The sequence below is a fragment of the Salvelinus alpinus genome, chromosome 2 (assembly GCF_045679555.1).
Source record: "Salvelinus alpinus chromosome 2, SLU_Salpinus.1, whole genome shotgun sequence".
In the NCBI taxonomy this organism is placed as follows: domain Eukaryota; kingdom Metazoa; phylum Chordata; class Actinopteri; order Salmoniformes; family Salmonidae; genus Salvelinus; species Salvelinus alpinus.
The window spans coordinates 65,259,210-65,285,670 of NC_092087.1; the positions used below are offsets into that span (position 1 = coordinate 65,259,210).

The window sequence follows — 26,461 nt, forward strand, 5'->3', positions numbered from 1 at the left end:
ATTTATGATGTAATTTCGTATTTCTGTTGACTCCAACATGGCGGAGAAAGGTTGTTAAATCTGAGCGCCGTCTCAGATCATTGCATGGTGTGCTTTTTACGTACATTTTTTTTTCTGACACAGCGGTTGCATTAAGAACAAGTGTATCTTTAATTCTGTGTAAAACATGTATCTTTCAAAGTTTAAAATTAGTATTTCTGTTATTTGACGTGGCTCTCTGCAATTACTCTGGATATTTTGGAGGCATTTCTGAACATGGCGCCAATGTAAACCGAGATTTGTGGATATAAATATGCACATTATCGAACAAAACAAATGTATTGTGTAACATGATGTCCTATGAGTGTCATCTGATGAAGATCATCAAAGGTTAGTGATTAATTTTATCTCTATTTCGGCTTTTTGTGACTATCTTTTGCTGGGAAAATGGCTGTGTTTTTCTGTGGCTATGTACTGAGCTAACATAATTGTTTGGTGTGCTTTCCCCGTAAATCCTTTTTGAAAATCAGACATGTTGGCTGGATTCACAACATGTGTAGCTTTAATTTGGTGTCTTTCATGTGTGATTTCATGAAAGATTGATTTTTATAGTAATATATTTGAATTTGGCGCGCTACATTTTTTCTGGATTTTGGCCAAGTGGGACGCTACCGTCCCACCTATCCTAGAGAAGTTAACCAGGTGAAATTGTGTCACTCCTCTTGCGTTCATTGCATGCAGAGTACAATACAAACAGTGTAGCTATTCTCTCCGCAAGGCAATCAAACAGGCTAAGTCTCAGTACAGAGACAAAATCGAGTCGAAATTCAACAGCTCAGACACAAGAGGTATGTGGCAGGGTCTACAGTCAATCACGGATTACAAAAAGAAAACCAGCCCCGTCGAGGACCAGGATGTCTTGCTCCCAGACAGGCTAAACAACTTTTTTGCCCGCTTTGAGGACAATACAGTGCCACTGACACGGCCCCCTACCAAAACCTGCGGGCTCTCCTTCACTGCAGCCGAGGTGAGTAAAACATTTAAACGTGTTAACCCTCGCAAGGCTGCAGGCCCAGACGGCATTCCCAGCCGCGTCCTCAGAGCATGCGCAGACCAGCTGGCTGGTGTGTTTACGGACATATTCAATCAATCCTTATCCCAGTCTGCTGTTCCCACATGCTTCAAGAGGGCCACCATTGTTCCTGTTCCCAAGAAAGCTAAGGTAACTGAGCTAAACGACTACCGCCCCGTAGCACTCACTTCCGTCATCATGAAGTGCTTTGAGAGACTAGTCAAGGACCATATCACCTCCACCCTACCGGACACCCTAGACCCACTCCAATTTGCTTACCGACCCAATAGGTCCACAGACGACGCAATCGCAACCACACTGCACACTGCCCTAACCCATCTGGACAAGAGGAATACCCATGTGAGAATGCTGTTCATCGATTACAGCTCAGCATTTAACACCATAGTACCCTCCAAACTCGTCATCAAGCTCGAGACCCTGGGTCTCGACCCCGCCCTGTGCAACTGGGTCCTGGACTTCCTGACGGGCCGCCCCCAGGTGGTGAGGGTAGGTAACAACATCTCCACCCCGCTGATCCTCAACACTGGGGCCCCACAAGGGTGCGTTCTGAGCCCTCTCCTGTACTCCCTGTTCACCCACGACTGCGTGGCCATGCACGCCTCCAACTCAATCATCAAGTTTGCGGATGACACTACAGTGGTAGGCTTGATCACCAACAACGACGAGACGGCCTACAGGGAGGAGGTGAGGGCCCTCGGAGTGTGGTGTCAGGAAAATAACCTCATACTCAACGTCAACAAAACAAAGGAGATGATTGTGGACTTCAGGAAACAGCAGAGGGAGCACCCCCCTATCCACATCGACGGGTCAGTAGTGGAGAAGGTGGAAAGTTTTAAGTTCCTCGGTGTACACATCACGGACAAACTGAACTGGTCCACCCACACAGACAGCGTTGTGAAGAAGGCGCAGCAGCGCCTCTTCAACCTCAGGAGGCTGAAGAAATTCGGCTTGTCACCAAAAGCACTCACAAACTTCTACAGATGCACAATCGAGAGCATCCTGTCGGGCTGTATCACCGCCTGGTACGGCAACTGCTCCGCCCACAACCGTAAGGCTCTCCAGAGGGTAGTGAGGTCTGCAGAACGCATCACCAGGGGCAAACTACCTGCCCTCCAGGACACCTACACCACCCGATGTCACAGGAAGGCCATAAAGATCATCAAGGACAACAACCACCCAAGCCACTGCCTGTTCACCCCGCTATCATCCAGAAGGCGAGGTCAGTACAGGTGCATCAAAGCAGGGACCGAGAGACTGAAAAACAGCTTCTATCTCAAGGCCATCAGACTGTTAAACAGCCACCACTAACATTTAGCGGCCGCTGCCAACATACTGACCCAACTCCAGCCACTTTAAAAATGGGAATTGATGGAAATTATGTAAAAATGTACCACTAGCCACTTTAAGCAATGCCACTTAATACAATGTTTACATACCCTACATTACCCATCTCATATGTATATATACTGTACTCTATATCATCTACTGCATCTTGCCATCTTTATGCAATACATGTACCACTAGCCACTTTAAACTATGCCACTTATGTTTACATACCCTACAGTACTCATCTCATATGTATATACCGTACTCTATACCATCTACTGCATCTGCCATGCCGTTCTGTACCACCACTCATTCATATATCTTTATGTACATATTCTTTATCCCTTTACACTTGTGTGTGTGTGTAAGGTAGTAGTGTGGAATTGTTAGGTTAGATTACTGTTGGTTATTACTGCATTGTCGGAACTAGAAGCACAAGCATTTCGCTACACTCGCATTAACATCTGCTAACCATGTGTATGTGACTAATAAAATTTGATTTGATTTGATTTGAGTCAGGGTATATGCAACAGTTTGGGCCGCCTGGCTCATTGCGAACTAATTTGCCAGAATTTTACGCAATTATGACATAACATTGAAGGTTGTGCAATGTAACAGGAATATTTAGACTTATGGATGCCACCCGTTAGATAAAATACGGAACGGTTCCGTATTTCACTGAGAGAATAGTTTTGTTTTCGAGATGATAGTTTCCGGATTCTACCATATTAATGACCTAAGGCTCGTATTTCTGTGTGTTATTATGTTATAATTAAGTCTATGATTTGATAGAGCAGTCTGACTGAGCGATGGTAGGCACCAGCAGGCTCGTAAGCATTCATTCAAACAGTACTTTCGTGCGTTTTGCCAGCAGCTCTTCGCAATGCTTCAAGCATTGCGCTGTTTATGACTTCAAGCCTATCAACTCCTGAGATTAGGCTGGTGTAACCGATGTGAAATGGCTAGCTAGTGGGTGCGCTAATAGCTTTTCAAACATCACTCGCTCTGAGACTTGGAGTAGTTGTTCCTCTTTCTCTGCATGGGTAACGCTGCTTCGAGGGTGGCTGTTGTCGATGTGTTCCTGGTTCGAGCCCAGGTAGCGGCGAGGAGAGGGATGGAAGCTATACTGTTACACTGGCAATACTAAAGTGCCTATAAGAACATCCAATAGTCAAAGGTATATGAAATACAAATCGTATAGAGAGAAATAGTCCTATAATTCCTATAATAAATACAACCTAAATCTTCTTACCTGGGAATATTGAAGGCTCATGTTAAAAGGAACCACCAGCTTTCATATGTTCTCATGTTCTGAGCAAGGAACTTAAACGTTAGCTTTCTTAAATGGCACATATTGCACTTTTACTTTCTTCTCCAAAACTTTTATTGCATTATTTAAACCAAATTGAACATGTTTCATTATTTATTTGAGGCTAAATTGATTTTATTGATGTATTATATTAAGGTCAAATAAGTGTTCATTCAGTATTGTTGTAATTGTCATTATTACAAATAAAAAAACAATTTAAAAATCGGCCGATTAATCGGTATCAGCTTTTTTTGGTCCTCCAATAAATCGGTATCGGCGTTGAAAAATCATAATCGGTCTACCTCTAATAGTTTAACCAAAATCTGCCATAAGACCTAGAATTGCCTTGTGTATCCCACAAAAAAGGTTCACCATTATAAGCTAACTTGGATGAATTTAAGCAAAATTCCTAAAATTCCAGAAATTTACCAGAAAGTTTCTGACCCTTTGCAACCCTAGTTATGAGTCAATCTTTTTAACCAAAAGGTTAACAAGGTAAAAATCTGTTGTTCTGCCCCTAAGCAAGGCAGTTAACCCACTGTTCCCCGTGCGCCAAAGACGTGGATTATGGCATTCAGTATAACTGACTAGGTATCCCCCTTTCCTTGGCTAACTAGAGAAGGAAATAGTTAGCGTGGTTATCAGCCTAACCCAGGGAAAGAACTTCATTCAGACAGCCAGTCAATGTAGAGACTCTTGACAAACCATACCCTTAACAATAAACATGCGAATACCTGTTAATGGTTTTATGTTATTTTCATGCTATCCAGATGACCGCAGTGAAAGTCACCGAGGAGTCACTGGATTCGGTTTCCTTTCCTGGAAAGCAGGTAGGTGCACCAGAGGCTCTTCCTATGGTGCTTTTTACGAACAGCGATGACACCACTAAAATTCCAGCATTTGTGTGACAATGAGCGCACTGCCTGGACACAGCATTCCAGAAAGGTACATTAGCCCACCCCCCCCCCCGGCCTGCCTCTTAGAAAGCCTCACTCCTTTCTCGCACCCCTTGACGCTTGTTATGCAATTGTTGGGCCGGTTGAAAGGCCACGCAGTAGTAATATGGTAAGCTTCAGTGAACTCCTCTCTCTTTCCCTCACTTTCACTTTCTTTACGGGGAGAGTTACTGGTTCCTTACAGCAGGAGGGCTGTTAGTAGTAGTGCATTGCCTGCAGCAACAATGGGCGGTCTGACGTCAGCAGAGGCAAGATAGTCCTCCTAAAACTACACAACATGGAGGTTTTCTTTATGCCAATCTGATGGAAAATGGCAACCTTTACCCCCCCCCCCCCCCCCGAGGATAATTTTCTTCTGATTTATTATCATAATTTGTGTTGCAAGACCAAAGGTTTCATTTATGCACAGGAAGAAACTTTATACATACCATAAAGTGATACAAAATGATGAAGCCCTTGGAATTTAAAAACACATTTGTCAATTCTTACCAATGCTGTCCTGCTTTTGATAAATATTTGATGAGGTTATTTCCGTCTCAATATATACCTTTTAATATGTGGAGAGAGGCAGATATTTGGCAAATGCAGTTACAATGACTCAATGTGGGGGGGTGAGTATTGAAGACAGTCAAGCTACTTTACCTGGCCCAGACAAGTTACAGTCAGATACTCATCAACACAGGTCCAAGAGACTTTTCACCTGCATTTAATCACATTACTCTAATACAGGCTCTCCTAGAAGATTTAACACAAACAAGAAGCAAATGCCCCCCAAACTTATTCCAAGCAGTCTTGAACAGTTATAATTTCCTTTAGGAATTCACGTTTCACTACATAGAACAGTGCCCTGATTCTTTCAACAGCAGCATCGAGATACTAATCCATTAGCCGACTATTATGCTGAACATTCAATAATATTCAAAGACATTGATTTGCTATGTATTTTTCAGCATTACACAATGTCTAGTAATAGGGCACTTAACTGGATTGTAATGGAAATCGGCCCTGCTACTGCAGTTAAGAGGAAAGAGGACCCAGTTCTGTCAACTTGCATGTCTTCAAAAACCCATTTTCTTTCAGTGCAGTATTTTACAGTAAGTTGACAAACAACTCGTTCTGGAATCAGAAATGAAGTAAAGCACTTTCTTTCCCATTTTCAACTGGCTTTCCCCAGACATAAGCTGGTCATTTCAAACACATAACTGAAATGTGATAGCTGCCAAGAGAAACTACGCTTCTGATGCCTGCCTTTTCAACGTTAGCTTACCTCAATGTAGGAAATGAATGTGTATTTCAAGGATGAAATTCTTACCCGCCTTAGTCCCAAGAAATGAATATGGAATGATAGCAAAACAAACAACAAAGCTGTGTAGAAGAATGCACTGTTCAGAACTACTGTAGCCTGCTACTAATATATAATTCCCTCCTGACAGCATTGATCAATACCTCAGAGAAAGGGCAGTAGCACTTAGCTTTTCCATGTGGCATGCCATGCTTAAATGTATTAACTTATTTCATTAGTCAGCCATTAAATCTATCTTTTATTGAGGCAACAAGCAGACAAGAGACAGACAATATAATAATGTAAGTGAGGTATAGCTTTACTAAAAAAATATGTAAAGTCATGTGGCGCTCATGGAATGGAATGTCATTCATTCAATGAGCAGTGCATAGACCACAGCAATCAAGGGTTGGGCCTATTTGCTTGTGAAAATGTCAAGGGATGCATTTGCTAAATACAATTTTTGGTGGCCCACTGATGGTTGACTGAAGAGATTTTGTATCCAAATTAGGGCTGGGCGATATGGCCAAAATCTTATATCACGGTATTTAAAAAATAAAATAAAAAATTTGATGGTATTTTTAGTTTTTGAATAATAAAAGTTCTACATTTGCTTTATGGGTAGTGAGTGATCCTAGAGTAGTAACACATACATTCTAAGTGATTTCAATGTGTCTTTCTCCATTCTGATTGTTTTATACTGTTCAATTCAACCAAAACAAATTTCAGCACTTTTATCATTTCTGCATTTCCTGCACTCAATTGCAGTGGTGGAAAAAGTACCCAATTGTCATACTTGAGTAAAAAGTAAAAAGAAACGTTAATAGAAAATGACTCAAGTAAAAGTCACCCAGTAAAATACTACTTGAGTAAAAGTTTAAATGTATTTGGTTTTACATATACTTAAGTATCAAAAGTAAATGTATTTGATCAAATTTACTTATGTATCAAATGTAAAAGTATAAATCATTTCAAATTCCTTATATTAAGCCAACCAGATGGCACCATTTTCTTGTTCTTTTTTTATTTACGGATAGCCAGGGGCACACTCCAACACTCAGACATAATTTACAAACAAAGCATTTGTGTTTAGTGAGTCCTACAGATCAGAGGCAGTAGATGAACAGGGATGTTCTCTTGACAAGTGCGTGAATTGGACCATTTCCTGTCCAGCTAGCATTCAAAATGTAACGAGTACTTTTAGGTGTCAGGGAAAATGCATGAAGTAAAAAGTACAGTATTTTCTTTAGGAATATAGTGAAGTAAAAGTAGTCAAAAATAAAAATAGTAAAAGGACAGATAACAAAAAAAAACGACTTAAGTAGTACTTGAAAGTATTTTTACACCACTGCTCAATTGAGAGAATTTCCACACTGCCACGTAGGACTTATTTTTAACCAAATGTTGCAATTGCGATTTGACTTGCTAATTAGAGCAAAATTGTTGGAATCATGGAAATAAAATAACTATTCTAATTCTATAGTTAGAATATAATAGTGGGCACTTTGAATACAGTGTTTGAGATATCAATGAATTAAAATGCCAGGGAAGAGTAATTGTGACATAGTAGGAAATAAAGTGTTGATAAGTGTTTTCTAGGGGACACTATAAGCTTTGGATACATTGCATGTTCTCTTAGCTACTTCATGTAGCTAACATATTATTGCGTTGCATATTCCTCTTTGATTGAGAAGATACTGTTGCACAAACAACATGCTGATTTAGGTCTACACCATCACTTGTATTATCAGGCTGTATTAGCGAGCTATGTTTGCTCTTACTCAATAAATTTTTTAGCTAGTTAGCTATTAGCATGAGCGGCTAACAATTAGGGTCTCAAGATTTTGGGCATTTTGCTAAGAAAAGACAAACTAGCTGTTTGCTGATGTAAGAAACACAAACCTTTAGTGTCATTATAGAACGCTAGTGGATTTATATTAAGAAAAGTGAAAACAGCATTGTTTTCGTCAACATTGTTGCATGTGCTGCATTGATCATGCAGACTGGACTGCAGTGTCTCCTGGTTGAGGAATGTCAAATGAGATGCTTGAGTGACAGGGGGTGTGGCTAGGTCTGTGTGGAAAGTGGCACGGAAAGAAATGACTCAATTAGTGAAGTAAACTATAAAAATTGACATTACACATAGCGTATAACATTTAACAAACCAAACATTCAAATACCGATGTAGAAGGTAAAGTCAAATCCAAAACTGGTCCCTGCATCAATACCGGTATATCATAAAATACGGTATACCGCCCAGCCTTAAACCAAATTAATTATGCCAAAAAGCAGTCCGCAGATATTGCTGACCCAGTCTAGGTGGATCGATACCAGTTGTAGGCCTATTAGATCTAATTTTAAACCACACCAATTGATTTGACAACCACTGTGTCATGTGACATTCCAAAAGAATGACAGAATGGTTCTGAAAATTTAGAAAATCTCCACAATACCTTTATTCTCACAAGTCAGTCTACTATTTGGAAGGCCTAAAAGGAAAGATGCACAATAACATTCAAAATGGGTGTATCTCCGAGTGAAGTTAGCTCCCTGGGTAATTTTATATTTTCATGTGTATCTGAGCTATTCGCCGTTCAAGCAGGCAGAAATACAGCTGGTATGACGAGTTTTGCTTCATATGATATATTCGACCATTGGCTTTCATACTAATTCTAAGCGCCGCCCATTCAAATGAATAGAAGCCGCGTATGCGAAGTAGCGTTGGTTGGGAATTTTGGGGAGCTGCGTCCCCCGCGGACAGTTGTCTCAGAGCCTCGTAGCTATGTCACAATGGGACACCGGACTATCGCGTCTGCTTCCGTGGACTCTGAATTAAGCTTTACACGTGATCCAACAGTCATTCATAAACATGCACAATCGCAAACACCTTGAAACAGTAACAGTTCAAAAACTTGACTGGCTTCATTATTAAAAGTCCAACTGAAAGCGTTTTAGCAACATAAAATCTTGTTAAAATATCTGCTCATACACACCCCCAGGAATAATATAACACTTTTTTACATTTTCTGACAAGCAAGCACTTAGTCATTTTCACGTTTTCATAGAATGTTTGGGAATGACGTAGAGTAAGGCATGTGAAAATTCTAAAGCAATAAAGTTAAAGTTGGCTAGCTTGCTACTTACAGACAAATGAGAGAACACCTCACTCTGACCATGATTAGCTAGGCTGTTTACATGTTATCTAGAGCGTTCGTGACTATTACTTTTTTGGCCTGTTTACTGACACCGGCCATATTCAGCTGGTGTTGCGCGTTCGTAAATTCATTAGTTATTAGTGCTCTGAAATCAGAGAAGATAGCCAGAGTGAATTTTCAAATGCAAGCGATATGCTAACTGTATAAATTAATTGAAGTTCTTGCTAGCTACTGTAACCCTCAGTGGCCTATGCATATCAACAACAAGTTCAACAACTAATGTTAGCCAGAGAGAGAGGAGCTAAAATCTAACAAGGGAACAGTAGATAAGCCCTCTGAAACTTTTTAGCTTGTAGTTGGCCGTCAAAATTACACTGACTAATGATAACGAATAGTAACTTGCTCGCCCTTCTGCAGCATGCCTGAGGGGCGGCAGGTAGCCTAGCAGTTAAGAGAGTTGGGCCAGTAACTGAAAAGTTGCTGGTTCGAATCCCTGAGACGACAAGGTGAAAAATCTGTCGATGTGCCTTTCAGCAAGGCACTGAACCTTTTTTGCTCCTGTAAGTTGCTCTGGATAAGAGCGCCATTTAAATGACTTAAATGTAAAATGTCAATGCATGCTTGTCCCAACCAATCATTTATACACACACTAGATGACTGCCAGGGGGCGCTGTGTTGATGACACCATGCCTCCTTGGCACTCCCCCACCATTGTAAAGAAATTTGTTGGAAGCTATAGAAACGCATTTATAAATGTCTACATTGCCACATTTATTCTATTACAGACACCTTAATGCATATGTTTAAATTATGTGAGCTCAACATTCAAATAAAAATACCTTAAAGTTCTTTTTAGAGATTACTAATGCTACTGTCCACACCAAAAAATATATATATATTTCATTTTGCCTTTAAAAACATTTAATTTAAATAATGTAGAATTCCATCCATTCCAATGGAGGACTGCGCCTACTGGGGTGTGTCAATATGGCCAATACATAGCATCAGTAATCCAGGATTTATATACATCATTGGTCACAACCTACGTTTTGACAACTGAATGGGAACTTGTCTGCCTGTCCGCCCATTTGATCGACGAGATATGAGAGATATGCCAACTGTGGATAACAGTCGTTCAAGTTCGGACCTGGTCAGCTAACAAAATGACACCTGAATCTCTAGCTGTAACCAGGAAGGGTTAGGCTCCGTGTTCTTAGCTTGCCAAATAAATGGCTACATGAATAGATAAGCTAGCTAGCTAATTAGCCACGTTATGTCTGACTTGTGATCATTGCCCTTGTTAGTTTGATTGCATTGACATTCTTAGCCTTAGTTACATGCGTCCGTTTTTGTCCAAAATATTGAGTAATTGAAACAGTTCACTCGGAATGGCTCGAGGATGCAAAATGTACCAGGCCAGCTGTGATTTACAACATCATAGCAATATTTGCAATGTTTTGGTACACATCTGCTGAGAAAATTCATATACGGCTATGTGGAAGCAGACTGACCATCCATGAGCTCAAAATAATGGTTCCATGTTTTCATAGTGTTTAACAGTGACATTGTTTACAAACAGGAGGAAAAGCTTATATTTGGGGGTAAAGACAGTTGAACTCATGAAGCATTTATGAGTTATATTCTTAAAGAATGAATGGATATATACCAATCATTAAATTGCAAGTCAACAAATGTATGTAACAACTAGGCCCACCTGTAACAACTACCCGAAAGCCATGTTCATTTTCTTAAAAATCTGAGCAAAATGCATAATTCACAATTTGTCATCAACGACCGTACGTACGACAGACTATGATCATTCAAAGCACTAAGAGACGGCCTGCTGAGATGGATTTCTTCCCGCACGTAGGCCTACCATGATCTCAAAGTTGAGTCACAGCTTTTGAACTGCATGCCATCATCGATAAGGGGACATGGTCTAGATATAATGTTGCAGTAGGCTAACAATAGCAATTGTCCTATACTATGGCACATTTTAACAGCGGTCTCCTCCAGAAATTGAAATACCGTGTAACTCTAGTTGTTATAATCAGCGAGAACCGACCTACACATAACGCAACATTGTATCTGATTTGTAGAATACGGTTTCCATACATAGATAACCGAAAGCATCATTTAGAACGCAGTCTTCCACGCAGACATGGCACAATTCTAGTTACTACAGATATGAATGTTTATGTGTAGGCTACGATAGTCTACAATGGCATGTGTAAAATTTGATCCGACGAACGATTTCAAATGCGCAAACGTTATAAAATGACAATGGCAGAAGATGGGTAACGTTAGCTAAATCCCCATTGCCCCAGCGGGCTATGCCGCTAGCTTGCTGACCGATAGGTTACATAGACAAGCCCAATTTTTGTTTAATTATGATTCACACGCATCACCAAACACACTTAGCAAAAAATTATATCGTCATTAGAAAAATATAGACCATAGGGAAGAATATACATTGGATACTTACATTCTCTGTATCACGCTCATTCACAGTGGGCAATGGCGTTCTGGTCGACATTTTGTGTGTACAGGCCGCTAAGCACCGAGCTTGGCAGCCGCCGAGAACAGTGCGACGAGGGAAAATATGAATTTGACTTTTTTACACCACCGGCATTTCCAACCCGACCGTCCAAACCGCAGTATTCCAAACTACAGCATATCTACCTCAAGGCCCGCTTGGAGCCAGCGCAGGGCTATCTATGCTGATAGATGCGCCCCCGGGTACGAGGCAAGCGAGTGTAGCGGGCCGAGAGAACGGATAGGAGTTTGTATGAAGCAGAGAATCCAGCATTGATCCACCCTGATAGATGGGCTGACACACACTAGGAACGCGAGATGGGGGAATAGTAGTAAAATGAACACCCTACACAGGAGCGACCTTCATTCTTCCTCCCAAACGGCTAGGATTCGTGCAGGCTGTACAACCAATGTTCATGGAATATCTTTTATAGAACGCAAGCAACAACAAAAAAATATTCCTTCGCAACGCTGTAAGAGGAAAGAACATGACAGTAGCAACGCCAGGTGGCGAGAGAGGGATCGAGTAACATGGATCAAAGGGAGGGATTTTTTTTCATGAAGAATTAAAGAAAATGTTTATGATGATGACGTCTTTGTAATAGCAGGAGAAGGTTCTTGATTGTTGACCTATGCTGCCAATGATATGCCTGCATGTGCGAACCTTTTGGAAAGCATCATAATGATCATCATTCTTGGGTGGAAAATCATCTCGATTTAAATTATGACCTTCCTAAACATTCGAAGTAGCCTATTTGTAGGCATACCATAATTTCTAAGCAAATTGGTCATTGATTCCTGGTCAAATGCATCGACTTCGTATACATACATAAAAAATACAAGTAATATTATCACATAGTTTAGTAATAGCAGAACTAAAAAGCCATACCTAGGACTATCGTCTTACTTGCAATGTCAAAAACTAGTTAAACATGCCAATGTTGCCATCTAGCGTTTCTATTTCGGGAACTGCATTGATAATGGAAACTTGCCTTTATGCTGTACCTTAACACCCCTGAGACTGAATCCATATGCTTGCATTAATTTGTACAACTGACTAGGTATCCCCTATTCCCTTTCCCACCAATGTCACCATCCTATGTTATGCTACATTTCTTATACCCCGTGTACATAGGCAAGTTATCGTTACTCATTGTTTTCCTATTATTTCATTTTTTCCCCCTCTGCATTGTGAAGGGCCTGTAAGTATGCATTTCACTGTTAGTCTACACCTGTTGTTTAGGAAGCATGTGACAAATAAGATTTGATTTCAGGTCCTATGTGTAATTTACAAGGTAATGAAATGTGCTTAGTTGCGCTCAAATATTTTGGCACAATTGCACTTTACAATGGAGCAGAATGTTCTGTTTTCTCTTTTCAACACTGTTTGAATGGCAATGTTTTACACTGTAGGTTACTGTAGGCAGGGTTGGGGAGTAACGGATTACATTAACGTTACATGTAAGGGATTACTTAAACGGTAACTATAATCCGTTACGTTACCAGCAGAAATATTGTAAACAGATTAGATACTTTGAAAAACTAGACTACTTTGAAATTCAGAAAGTATGTTTGCGGAAAAAAAATTGTTGACACTTCTGTTTTCTCAATGTCATTCAAATCAGCATTGAAAAAAAAGTGCAAGTTTATATTTGTTCCACCTGAGCGAGTCTGAGCACCATGATGACACACCAAATGTGTTTGACGGATCGCAGGAAAAGGCTTTTGTAGGCTAGTCCAAGCTATGTCTTCCAATGGTGCGACTGCTGTCAGCATCCAAAGGTTATCCAATTTCAATAAACGCTTGGAGGTAAGGATGACAGCAGTGGTGTAGTCTACGGCGATACGGATATCACGTATTGTTGATATCTACATAGCGCATATCTACATAGCTCATTTAGTTATTTGCGCCTTACAGGCTGACTACACCGCTCGCGTCGTAAAATACATTTAGAAATCTGTTATTCAATTATTGCACCCACACTGCTCGCGCACGCCAACAAGCGTCTGCGTTGCCAAGACCTAAAATAGAAGTCAGTTCTATTTCTGACGCAGATCGCACTGCAAGTCCTGCCTCTCCCATCTCCTCATTGGTTTATAGAAGCAGGTACCCACGTGCCATCTCCTCATTGGTTATACCCACATGGGTGACTGAAAGACAAAGTCAGTGGTGGTAATGTACCTAATTTATGAAAGTTGCCAATCGCAATATAAAGTCAAGAGAAGAAAAAGCCTGGAAGGAGGAGAGATGACTAGAAACGATTCGGTTGAACGTTTTATGTGTGGATTAATTGACGGAGTAGAGGACCTTGTGCATTTCAGGTAAAATAACAACTCAATGTTTATATCCCAGGACAAATTAGCTAGCAACAGCAAGCTAGCTAAAAAGTACAAATTAGCTAGCAAGTGCAAGCTAGCTAGCCAAATTGCCATAAATGTTTAATGCTTTTCGACCTGTCCCCAAATTAATATAATTGGTTCAGAGTTGTTTTGATATTTTAACCTGCGTGTTGTGATAACGTTTGGTGTGTGGACAAAATACTTTTATGCACGATGGTGCACACGCGTAGCCGGTTTGGGTTATTGTTGTGGATGGCTGTTCACAAATCTAAGTGTGTATTTTAAACCAATGGTTGAATTCAAAAAGTTTAAGCTGCCTATCAATCATTGTTTTTGAAACCAATGGACAGCCAGTGAAAAATGCGCTTTTGCAACAGCTGCATAGTGCGGATCCCAGCCTATTGAAGAAAAGTGGGTCTTTTATTGCTCAATCTAATTCAAATCCACAGGCCTAATGGACACATGCTCAAACTCGCACAATTTTGATTGCCCCTTTTAAGTCTGTGTTTGCTACATCCATCTGACTTTTAAATTCTATATACGAATGTAAAGATAATTTAATCGTATTATTGGATGTAGTAGAACGAGATGGGTTGGAGGAATTCTACATATCCAACCCATAAAGTAACATTTAACATCCATATATGGCCAGCTATGTAAACTTTAACATTGATTTATCCTGCAATAGATGTTCAATTGGTAACATACATTTGGCTTCTTCTAATGCCTCTTAAGGGGAAAGTAATCTAAAAGTACCTGAATGTAATCAGATTACGTTACTGAGTTTGGGTAATCCAAAAGTTACATTACTGATTACAATTTGACAGGTAACTAGTAACTAAGGGATTACTTTTAGAAAGTAACCTACCCAACCCTGACGGTAGGCACCTGCAATTTACCAATGGGTTTTGAGAGGATGCGAGGAGTATGAAATTGAGATTATCCCAATATATTTGATCGCAACCTTCTCAAAACCCATTAGAGGAGGTCAGTGGGGAGGGACCTCTGGCTTTTGCCGCCAATGGGTTTTGAAAAGGAGGAGAGGACACAAGGAGTGTGCAATTGAGATTCTTCCTGAGATTAATTTTACTACATTGAAAGCTTGACTCAAAGACCCACTGTTCTTCAACAGCCTTTGAGGTATGTTTGCTCCCGTTTGGTGGGTGTGGCCTGGCAAAGTGTGGCCAGGGGTGCGTTTAGTTCAGTTCAATGTTTGCTACGTTGCGTGACAGTTTGTACTGACCAACATGTTTCCCAAAACGGTCCACACTGTTCAACAGCCTATAAGGTCGTTTTGTGATTTAATATTAGTTTTTATATTATTTGAAATTCAGTTCGCTTTCACACCTGATTTAATAGTTTTTGTTTAATTTTGAAACACATTTATTTTCGTTTCATTACTTAGTTGGGGACAGAAAGTAGCCTATGCATGGGACGCTAGGAGCCAATTATGTGTTGTAGGACTATAGCAACTTCTTGCAGTAATACATAAGGTGATGGGCCAGGACCATATCCTTGGATAGACGTAACATCTCTGTCTGTGAGCAGTGCCATTGAGGCCATCTCTATCTTGAAATAGTACATTTTCTTCACCAGTAAAATTAATTGGCTGATCCCTCCTGATGACCCAGCTGTCACGACTCCACTGGGTCATCAGGTCATGCCAACCGGGTCATCAGGAGGGATCAGTTTGAAGTCCCACCCCATTGACTAAATCAAAATGGTGAAAGTACTCAATGGCGCTGCCCATGCTAACACAGGCTTTTGGCCACTAGAGGACTCCATACAACTCCATTGCCAGGAAAAACAGTAGGTTTGGTTAAAATTATAAATCAATGTATTTAAAAGATAAGTGCCTAGCCTGATGCAAGAAATATGGAAGGAAACTCTCATTCCCATTTTATAACAATCCAATGTTTTTTAAACTTTAGTAGTAGATGGAAGAATCAAGTACCTTTACCTGACAAAGAGGGAAAAACTAATTAAGTCATGACATGTTATGTTTATGTAATATTAAACATGTATCATTGATTAATTTGATCCTTGATATGCCACACCTGTCAGGTGGATGGATTATTTTGGTAAAGGAGAAATGTTCACTAAAAGGTATTTGTGCACAAAATTTCAGAAATAAGCTTTTTGTGCGTATGGAACATTTCTTGGATCTTATTTCAGTTCATGAAACATGGGACAAACACTTTACATGTTTTTATATTTTTGTTCAGTGTATTATCTTTGACTGCAAAAATAACTAATCAAATAAAAACAAATTATTTAGTTTGAGTTTTCTAAACTTTGAGCAAAAATCTAATTTTCGACATTCTGAATCGGGCAGGTAAATGCTGCCAGTAGTTGCCAACATTTCAAATGGGCGTAGCTTGTGCATCACTATCCCTAGCTATCACTTGCTAACTAGGAAGAAATCAGAGGGCGGGCACAGCGTGGCTGGGCCAAGCTAGAGCAGCTTGTGAAGTCTATGGAGCCATTCACAATTCACACGACCAACATCACTGACAGCCAGTCGCTGTCTGATGTGGTGCCGTGTCTTCTCAACCTTGATGCACACTTGCAGTCAACTACTGTTGCGAAACAGTTGGAACAGGTCCTCTTGAAGTCACTGCGCGAGTGCTTCGCATGGAAGATGCCAGCACGATGAATCCGGCAAGCATCTCAACCACAATGCTTCAGAACTATATTTTGTGCCACAGATTGTGTCTGAGGTAATGGTCCAGCTGGAAGGTCAACCTGGCAGGGCATTAAGTGCCCCCTGTGAGCTGTGGAAATACCAGGAAGAGGTAAAAGGGGGGCATGTTTAGAGTCACCTCTCCAGTTCTGGCAGGCAAGGATGCTGTTTATTCAAAGCTGTGCCCTGTGGCACTGGATCTGGTTTCTGCTCCTGCCTCCCAAATGTTTATGGAGTGAATATTCTCTGTCTGTGGACAACTGTCATCAGGCTTGAGAAACTGAACGACCACCTCTTCTTGTAGATAAACCAGAAAATCTTGTATGGTTGAACAGAAACATGTTTTTACTAACCCTGTTTGAAGGGGTTAACCTCTATGGGATCGGTGTCCCTAAACCAGGACGGTTGTTGCTAACGTGTGCTAATGTGACTAGAACGACGTAAGTAACAGCCAACTTTCCAGGACATAGACATGTCTTACATGGGCAGAAAGCTTAAATTATTGTTAATCTAACTGCACTGTCCAATTTAAGAAGCTATTATAGTGAAAAAAATACCATGCTATTGTTTGAGTGCATAACAACAAAACACTTTTAGCACGGCAACTGGTTTGATACATTCACCTCTGAAGGTAAATAATGTAATAATAATTCAGTAATCTTGCTCTGATTTTTCATCCTGAGGGTCCCAGAGATAAAATGTAGCATAGTTTTGTTTGATAAAATACATTTTTATATTCAAAATGTAAGAACTGGGTTCTACAGTTTGAACCCCTGCCATCTTTGGCCCCACACCCACCTGCCATCTTGATGTGTGAAGATTAGTGTATTTTCTGCAGGGAAGCTAATTATCCATCATGTATGACATTCCGTAAGGCTCTTGTGCGGCTGCTCGGCCATGGAAACCCATCTCAAGAAGCTCCCAACGAACTGTTCTGGTGCTGACGTTGCTTCCAGAGGCAGTTTGGAACTCAGGGCAATTCTTACACGCATCAGCACTCGGCAGTCCCGTTTTGAGCTTATGTGGCCTACCACTCCTCAATAACATGTTGAAAGTCATTGAGCTCTTCAGTACGGGCCATTCTACTACCAATGTTCTTCTATGGCGATTGCATGGCTGTGTGCTTGATTTTATACACCTAGTCAGCAACAGATGTGGCTGAAATAACCAAATACACTAATTTGAAGGGTTGTTCACATACTTTTGGCCATGTAGTGTATCAATAAGATACAAGCTGAATGAGCCACCTACGATTCCCTACATGGCAGCTTGTCATTGTTGCCAGCTATCTGACCGTTCAAAATCCTAACAATTCTTCTTCAGGCCACATCGATGCACGCGCATCATTAGTCCTCAATTTGGTATTTCCTGCCATCTGGAAGCTAGAACCATTGTGGAGAATTGTGCAACTCTAACGGTCAACATTGTTTCACCTTGTGGACCATTATATGTGTCGGAACAAACCAGGGCTTATGAAATGTGAGTTCTGGCAAACGTATTTGAATTAGCATAATTTTCACCGCATGGTTATATTATGTATTGTTACAGATCATAGGGATTACCTGTCACAAATTATATTAGCAGTCTGATAGAGAATTCTGTGTCCCTCGGATGCCTGTTGGCTGACACTGTAGGACAGAGGAAACCAGGAGGATGAGCCAGGAAGCCGACATCTCCCGTTGAACCTCAGAATCCCTACGGGTTGTTATCTCAAGAGCAGCCATCGGGCCGCTGCTACTGGGATGCAGAGTGGACTGGAGGAGAGAAACCCAGAGCCATATCAGTGGGGGTGATGTCCAAACAGAAGGGGAAGGAGTAAGGGAGGGAGTACATGGAGCAAAATGCAAAGCCTGGGGGATCAAGTTCCATCCTTCCTCCTGAGATTTCTACCTGGTTACTAAAATTTGACCACGATAAGCAGAAATGGTGGAGCTGGCCTGCGCTCATCAGTCAAGGCGGTTTGGGGTTGATCTGGACTGGCCCAGAGACGACCTGTGATTCTACCTAATCGATTCATAATGTGGGTCAAGTGTCCCTCCTTATGCATTCCACATCACGTTCACGGAGCCACACTATGCTGGATTTAGGATTCACAGAGCTTCATCCTCCATCACTCTGCAAGCTGGACTGACCCTCAAAACAACAACAAAAATACAGACTTGCTGAGTTTGATACTGATATTAACTTTGGATAAATATCAGATTTGGACAAAGTTTGAATATCATTGCAGAGGGTTATTTTTTGTTGAAATAGATATTTTTTAAGGTGTACTCTTACTCAAGCTAAACTCTACAAGTTACCAGTGAGATCTTATATTTGTTAATAATGTTGTATGCACAATACTTCCCAAACGGCGTACAAACAAAAACATGTACATTTACAACAAATATTTTATTGGACCAGCGCCATGTATATGCCATGGCTAATATGTGTTTGTATAAACATACTTAAAATAGAAAACTGTAATGTATAAAAATGTTCAAGTAAAAAAGTAAATATTAAAAGAAAAGCAAGAAAGTAAATATAAAAACAATAGCAAGAAAGCAATCTGATGCAAAGTCCTTCATTTGCCAGGCATTTTTTTTTCAATTCAGGAGAACCTTATTTCAATTTAAAAAAAATAAAATTAAAAAAATGACAAACTATTACACAAATCATAAAATGCCTCGCACATAAAAAAATTATATCAAAGAAGCTTAGTACCTTTCTATACAGTGAAAAAATACAAAACAGGACCTTTAAAATAAGTTAACAGGTCTCCGAAACAATCCTTCTAGAAAACAAAAAGGTATAGTTGTGATCAGTGCATGTTTTAAGCATGTATACAAAGCACTTTTAGACAAATGTCTACGAAAGGTTTCTCCCACTCTGATTGGAAAAGCTCTGGTCGCGATAGGATTGGATGATTGATGGGCAAATGGAGCAGTAACATTCAGACATCTTTGATAGGAGTACAAAACTGTTCATGACAGGATGGCCTTTATAAAATAGCTAGCCTATAATGCTACAGCTTAGATGATCAGTTATCTTAACTCAAATAGCATGTTGAAGCTAATTCAGGGTCCATATACTGCCACGACTATACTTTAAAATCAACCAAAGATTTAGCTTCAAGGCAAGGAAAACTAGTGTTGTGAGCAAGCGGTGATTCCATCCACACTCCAGCTAAACTCCACACAAGTTCAATAATGCCACTGCTGGCCCTTTACCTCGTTCTGATCATATCGAACAGGGTGAGAGATAAGATTTTTACTCCTGAAGAGGTTGTACCTTCATGTCCCGTTTGGCTCTGGGAAGAAAATGTCCCTTTTGTCTTGTCCATTTGCAAACATGAGTAACAGAAAAGATTCAATTGGGGTGAAAACCGTGCCAACGTTAACTGTCATTAGTTTCTAGATTAAAATGTTATAGACACCATTTGACCTGCTAAGGCAGAATATAAGTCCTCATTGTAAAAAATAGTCATTTTAATCCATAGAGAAGAAGGAGAAGCTCATTGGATGTTGAGCTCTTCTCGGCTGGGTCCTCAATTGCGACCAAAGTTCCTTGTTGTTAAGAGTCTCGTTCTGCTCTTGCAGACGCTAACTACAGAAGCCAACCAGGCGGATTAGGATAGTCCTGGAGTGCTAGACACACAAACTCAAAAGGCCAATACATGCATGCACAACAACGTGTATATGTCCTTCACGTACACATCCGCTCTCACACACGTCACCTCCCCCCATTGATAAAACATTCATACCCTTACACACACACAAACTGTGCACCTGGGCCGTGTGTGTTACACCTTGCTCTCGGAGGGCAGTTCGCTGAGGGCAGAGACGATGTCACTAAAGCAGGAGCGGTCCTTGGGGCTGGAGGCCCAGCAGCGAGTCATCAGCTTGTACACCCGAGAAGGACAGCCCTGGGGCAGGGGCAGCTTCCCCCGGCCCTCCCTCAGCTCTGGTAGAGAAAAAGACGTGAGAGAACGACATACATGGGGGTGAGAGCGAGCGAGATGCAGGGAAAGAGGTGAAAGATGGAGGGATAGAGAAATAAAGACATGGAGGGAAAGAACGTTCGGGTTAGAGTGAAACTCTGAAATAGATTGGAACCAAAATAACATTTATATCTCACTATCCATTCACTCATGACCAATACTCTGAAAGGACCGAACAGGAGAGCGCATTAAACATCACCGCAATGTCAACATGTGAAAACTATGTTTTGTGTGAAAACTATGTTTTGTACAAAAAAAAATAGAGGGGATTTTAGTGACATCTTGTGTGAATTGTGTAGGTTTAAACAACTATGAGCAGGCAAAGGTTAGTAAAGTAACCCATTAGGATGACAAAATATGTGACCCTGGAATAGTGGTCTTCTACCTCTACCCCCATCTGGGGTGAAGTAGCATCCTTCAATAACAATAACACTTCCAAGATCCAGTTCGACTGCCCTCACCTTCGAGGACCTTGTCGTGGTCGAGCGCAGCGTGCGGCAGCTCCCCCAGGCTAAACACCTCCCACATGAGCACGCCGAAGGACCACACGTCCGTCTTGGTGGAGTAGTCGTCCTCGAACACGGCCTCGCTAGGCAGCCAGCGCAGAGGGATCCACGCCTGCCGGTAGTGATAGTACTCACTGGAGGGGGAGAGGAGGAGGAGAGGACGGGAGAGGAGGGTGATGTTTGGCCATTGGGTGGCGCCACAGTTAATTTAGTCTGTCATAGTTCATCACTTTACATATCACAGGTCTCTTTAAATGGAGACTTGCTTTGGGAAATCGAAATTAAAATCGATACAATTATTCTGTGACTGGATTCATCGAAATTAATCAAAACCTTTTAAATGTGGTTTTCAACCGCAAGGGATCTTTCCTGGTTAAATCAAGATTTAATTCAATGTAATCTTACTCGTTGTAGACATCCTTGCTGAGCCCCAGTGCAGACACCTTGACCTGTCTCTTGGCGCTGATCAGACAGTTGCGGGTGGCTAGGTCCTTGTGGACAAAGCGCTGATTGGATAGATGCTCCATCCCCCGGGCAACCTGCAGACACACCCCCACCTGAGGGAGAGAGAGTGGGACATAGGAAGCATTAAATCACTGTTTTCATGCGCATGTGTGTCTTCAAGTGAGTGAGTTAGTGTGCGTGTTTAAGCATTTTAATGGCTTTTTTAAAATCACATCTTATGGTTAATCTGTTTCTCCTTCTGAGTGGTCCAACAGGCAGTGAAAGCCAGTGGCATGATGCAGCAGGAGGTACTTACTGTAAGCACCAGCTACCAAATCCTGGCCTACTGCACTGAAGCCACGACCTGTTTAAGATGCTAATGTATGCGTTCTTTTGAGTATGTGTGTGTAAACTGACCTTCTGCTTGGTGCTGAGGTGATGGGACTTGGGTTTCTCCTCCTTGTTCTTGGACATCTTGAGGTATTGCTTCAGGTCCCCCTAGGAACATATACACAGGTCTGGGGTCGATGCTAAATCATGGATGATTTAAAAAAGGACACCCACACGTTTTTCACTGCACTGGGGTCAGTGTGAGCGTATGTAGGTCATATTTTAAATCTGTATTTTATCAATGCATTTTATCTTAATACACATGTATTTCAATGATACAATTGACTGCCATGTAGAATACATAAAGTGTGTGTGTTTGTGTGTAGGGAGTAGGGTGAAGTTAAGTTGCCCGTAGACACTGATCTTGGGTCAGTTTTGCATTTCCCCCACTAATGGTTAAGGTTTGGGGGCGGGGAAGCTGATCCTAGATCTGTACCTAGGAGAAACTTCACCCCAGAGCGTAAGCAGGTAGCTCCCTCCTTACCAATTCAGCGTACTCCAGTATGAGGTAGTGGGGCTCGGCTTCTCTGCACATGCCCAGTAGGCGCACCAGGTTGGGGTGGCCCAGCTTGCCGAACATCTCGATCTCGCGGCGGAACTCCAGCTGCAGGGTCTCGTCCCGCGTCTGCAGACTCTTCACCAGCACCACTGTCTCCTCCTCATCTTCACTGCCTCTTCCTCCTGCTGACATGAGGCCCTTGGCTTTGGCCAGGAACACCTCGCCAAACTCACCTTTTCCTGTGTAGGATAAGGGAATCAGTATGATTGAATATAGCCTTTATTTATACAGGTAAGTCAACTAAGAACCAATTCTTAGTTACAATGACAACTTTTCCAAATTCTTATTTACAATGACTGTGTGTGTGTGCGCACATCCATTGCTCCATACCCAGAGTGGTGATGGTGGTCAGGTTGGCGCGGGGGTAGGGCCCTTTCTCGTGGCTGCTGTGGCGCTTGTTGTTGGCACTGCTGGCCGTGGTGCCCATGTTGGTCAGTGCCACCTCCTCCTGGATCTCAGCGGTGGCCTGCCCATTGGTCTGCACCGTGCCCCCTTTAGTGTAAGGACAAAATGGCATCCTTCAATACCAGTAACTAAACATTCTGATTACTCTTCTTATTTCTAGGTACAGAAATGTTAAAGGAAATGGAAATGAAGTATCACTTGAAACAGTTCCGTTTTGGAGACTAACTCTAGAGGCTAACACACAGTTGTGGGGTTTACATTATTTTATTTTTTGATATCGTATAAAATATAAATGCAACTGATACCGATATTGACTTTACATACAGTGGGGCAAAAAAGTATTTAGTCAGCCACCAATTGTGCAAGTTCTCCCACTTAAAAAGATGAGAGAGGCCTGTAATTTTCATCATAGGTACACTTCAACCATGACAGACAAAATGAAAAAAAAAATCCCAGAAAATCACATTGTAGGATTTTTAATGAATTTATTTGCAAATTATGGTGGAAAATAAGTATTTGGTCACCTACAAACAAGCAAGATTTCTGGCTCTCACAGACCTGTAACTTCTTCTTTAAGAGGCTCCTCTGTCCTCCACTCGTTACCTGTATTAATGGCACCTGTTTGAACTTGTTATCAGTATAAAAGACACGTGTCCACAACCTCAAACAGTCACACTCCAAACTCCACTATGGCCTAGACCAAAGAGCTGTCAAAGGACACCAGAAACAAAATTGTAGACCTGCACCAGGCTGGGAAGACTGAATCTGCAATAGGTAAGCAGCTTGGTTTGAAGAAATCAACTATGGAAGACATACAAGACCACTGATAATCTCCCTCGATCTGGGGCTCCACGCAAGATCGCACCCCGTGGGGTCAAAATGATCACAAGAACAGTGAGCAAAAATCCCAGAACCACACGGGGGGACCTAGTGAATGACCTGCAGAGAGCTGGGACCAAAGTAACAAAGCCTACCATCAGTAACACACTACGCCGCCAGGGACTCAAATCCTGCAGTGCGAGACGTGTCCCCCTGCTTAAGCCAGTACATGTCCAGACCCGTCTGAAGTTTGCTAGAGAGCATTTGGATGATCCAGAAGAAGATTGGGAGAATGTCATATGGTCAGATGAAACCAAAATATAACTTTTTGGTAAAACTCAACTCGTCGTGTTTGGAGGACAAAGAATGCTGAGTTGCATCCAAAGAACACCATACCTACTGTGAAGCATGGGGGTGGAAACATCATGCTTTGGGGCTGTTATTCTGCAAAGGGACCAGGACGACTGATCCGTGTAAAGGAAAGAATGAATGGGGCCATGTATCGTGAGATTTTCAGTGAAAACCTCCTTCCATCAGCAAGGGCATTGAAGATGAAATGTGGCTGGGTCTTTCAGCATGACAATGATCCCAAACACACCGCCCGGGCAACGAAGGAGTGGCTTCGTAAGAAGCATTTCAAGGTCCTGGAGTGGCATAGCCAGTCTCCAGATCTCAACCCCATAGAAAATCTTTGGAGGGAGTTGAAAGTCCGTGTTGCCCAGCAACAGCCCCAAAACATCACTGCTCTAGAGGAGATCTGCATGGAGGAATGGGCCAAAATACCAGCAACAGTGTGTGAAAACCTTGTAAAGACTTACAGAAAACATTTGACCTCTGTCATTGCCAACAAAGGGTATATAACAAAGTATTGAGATAAACTTTTGCTATTGACCAAATACTTATTTTCCACCATAATTTGCAAATAAATTCATAAAACATCCTACAATGTGATTTTCTGGATTTTTTTTTCTCATTTTGTCTGTCATAGTTGAAGTGTACCTATGATGAAAATTACAGGCCTCTCATCTTTTTAAGTGGGAGAACTTGCACAATTGGTGGCTGACTAAATACTTTTTTGCCCCACTGTATCGGTGCCCGTCACGAGTAATACATGTACATGCAGTACAACAACTATACATATTTGTAATGTTTTCAATAAAGTTCAACTCAATTCTCCTCACACTACCAGGAAAACCAGACACTACCCGAATTCAACTGAATGGAATGGACTGTGAACTCTGACCGTTGAGGTGCTCTGTCTCGGCCTCCTCTCCCTCTGGGTCCTTTAGTCTTTTGGCGTTGCGTCTCTTCTTGCAGTAGAACATCAGGCCCAGGACGATGATGATGTAGGCCACGGCGGCGCCCACCGATAGGCCGATTGTCTGGATCATCTTGTAGGGCGCCTTTTCGTCCTCCTCCAACGAGTGGTGCACGGGCTTCTCTGTTGGCACGCAGACACACACATGAAAGGGTCAGGTGATGTGCTTCTCTATTGAATTAAAGCCTTCTATTGGAGTCTATTGAATCACCATCTCAGCCTCAGACGTCAAGTGGACACTTCAAGACGGCGCCACTCAATTACATCCTTTCTAAATGAGACATTGCAGTGTCGAAATGTTTCATTTTTCTTGATCCTGTTACTGTCATTACACATTCAAGTGCCAAAAGAGGTATTTAGTTTGGTGCGCCGTTTAATTTCCTCCACCTACCACAACCATTAAAAATACTGTAGACAGCTGCAGCAGGCACACAAAGTTGATCAGTTTATCTCCTTGTGTCTTACCTACGACATAGAGCTCTGCCGATGTGTGGCCGATATTGCAGCTGTTGCCAGCGATGCATGTGAAGCTTCCCGTGTCCTCCACACTCACGTCATGGATGACCAGAGAGCCATTGGGCATCTTCTGAAATCTGGAGAGATAACAGCAGAGGGGACAGGGGTGAGGCTGTGGCTGCATTCAATTCCTTTCCTTTCCTTCCTTTACTCCAGTCCTATTTCACTCCCTTCCCCTTAACCTTGATCTGAGGGGTCTCGAGGTATAAGGAGCTTCCACCATATTGCATTTACCTTAGAGAACTGCAAATAATGAAGGGTTTGACCTAAGGGAAGGCATAGGAAGGGAATTGGGACTAGCTGATGGCAATATGGCAAAGGCTAGATGGTTTCTTATCATGGTAGGGAAGATGTCACTAGCAAAACACACTATCCAAACATTCCGTTTAGCACGGTGTTCAGAACAAAAAACCCACAAATGAGAAACCAAATACTACAAAATGACTTTGGGCCTTAACAAAACAGACAGTTGTGGTTCTCTACCTGCTCTTGCGAGGCTCCAGGAACTTGTCTTTCTTCTTCCACTGGATAAAGGGCTGGGGGTCACCGGTGGCCTGGCAGTGCAGAATGGCTGTGTGGCCCTGGTAAACAGTGGTGTGCTCCGGCTCCATATTAAATGTTATATACACTGGGGGAGAGAGAGGGGAGAAGGAAAGAAAGAAATAGTGGAAGAGAAGTGTTGGTTAAGATGGATTTAGTTGCGTTGGAGACAGCTTTGGTGATGGTGGCATTAGCACAATTTATGAAATCATTGGTAAAAAAAAACATTTGGGGATTGTCTACATTAGCTGTGCACAACTTAGTTCTGCCATCTTGATTACTACCGTTTTTGTTTCTAAACGTAACCCTTGAACTTAATTACTGTCA

At 41.7% G+C, this 26,461-nt stretch overlaps 2 protein-coding genes across 7 annotated transcripts in view; both read right to left on the bottom strand.

Annotated features, from left to right (window-relative positions):
* Positions 1-12,309, bottom strand: part of LOC139543991 (serine/threonine-protein kinase MARK1-like) — a 78,209-nt gene extending 65,900 nt beyond the window's left edge. For all 6 annotated transcript variants that reach the window (XM_071350673.1, XM_071350654.1, XM_071350636.1 and 3 more), the window contains exon 1: positions 11,586-12,309. In XM_071350673.1, coding sequence (XP_071206774.1) covers positions 11,586-11,636 — 51 coding nt within the window. In that variant the 5' untranslated portion in view covers positions 11,637-12,309. The remainder of the gene's footprint in view (positions 1-11,585) is intronic.
* Positions 12,310-19,030: 6,721 nt separating this feature from the next.
* LOC139544019 (inactive tyrosine-protein kinase 7-like) overlaps positions 19,031-26,461 on the bottom strand; it is a 42,405-nt gene continuing 34,974 nt past the window's right edge. The window contains exons 12-20 of the mRNA XM_071350686.1: positions 26,078-26,222; positions 25,544-25,671; positions 25,004-25,201; positions 22,867-23,028; positions 22,462-22,715; positions 22,005-22,085; positions 21,549-21,700; positions 21,099-21,277; positions 19,031-20,600 (exon numbers count right to left, since the gene is read on the bottom strand). Coding sequence (XP_071206787.1) covers positions 20,440-20,600; positions 21,099-21,277; positions 21,549-21,700; positions 22,005-22,085; positions 22,462-22,715; positions 22,867-23,028; positions 25,004-25,201; positions 25,544-25,671; positions 26,078-26,222 — 1,460 coding nt within the window. The 3' untranslated portion in view covers positions 19,031-20,439. The remainder of the gene's footprint in view (positions 20,601-21,098; positions 21,278-21,548; positions 21,701-22,004; positions 22,086-22,461; positions 22,716-22,866; positions 23,029-25,003; positions 25,202-25,543; positions 25,672-26,077; positions 26,223-26,461) is intronic.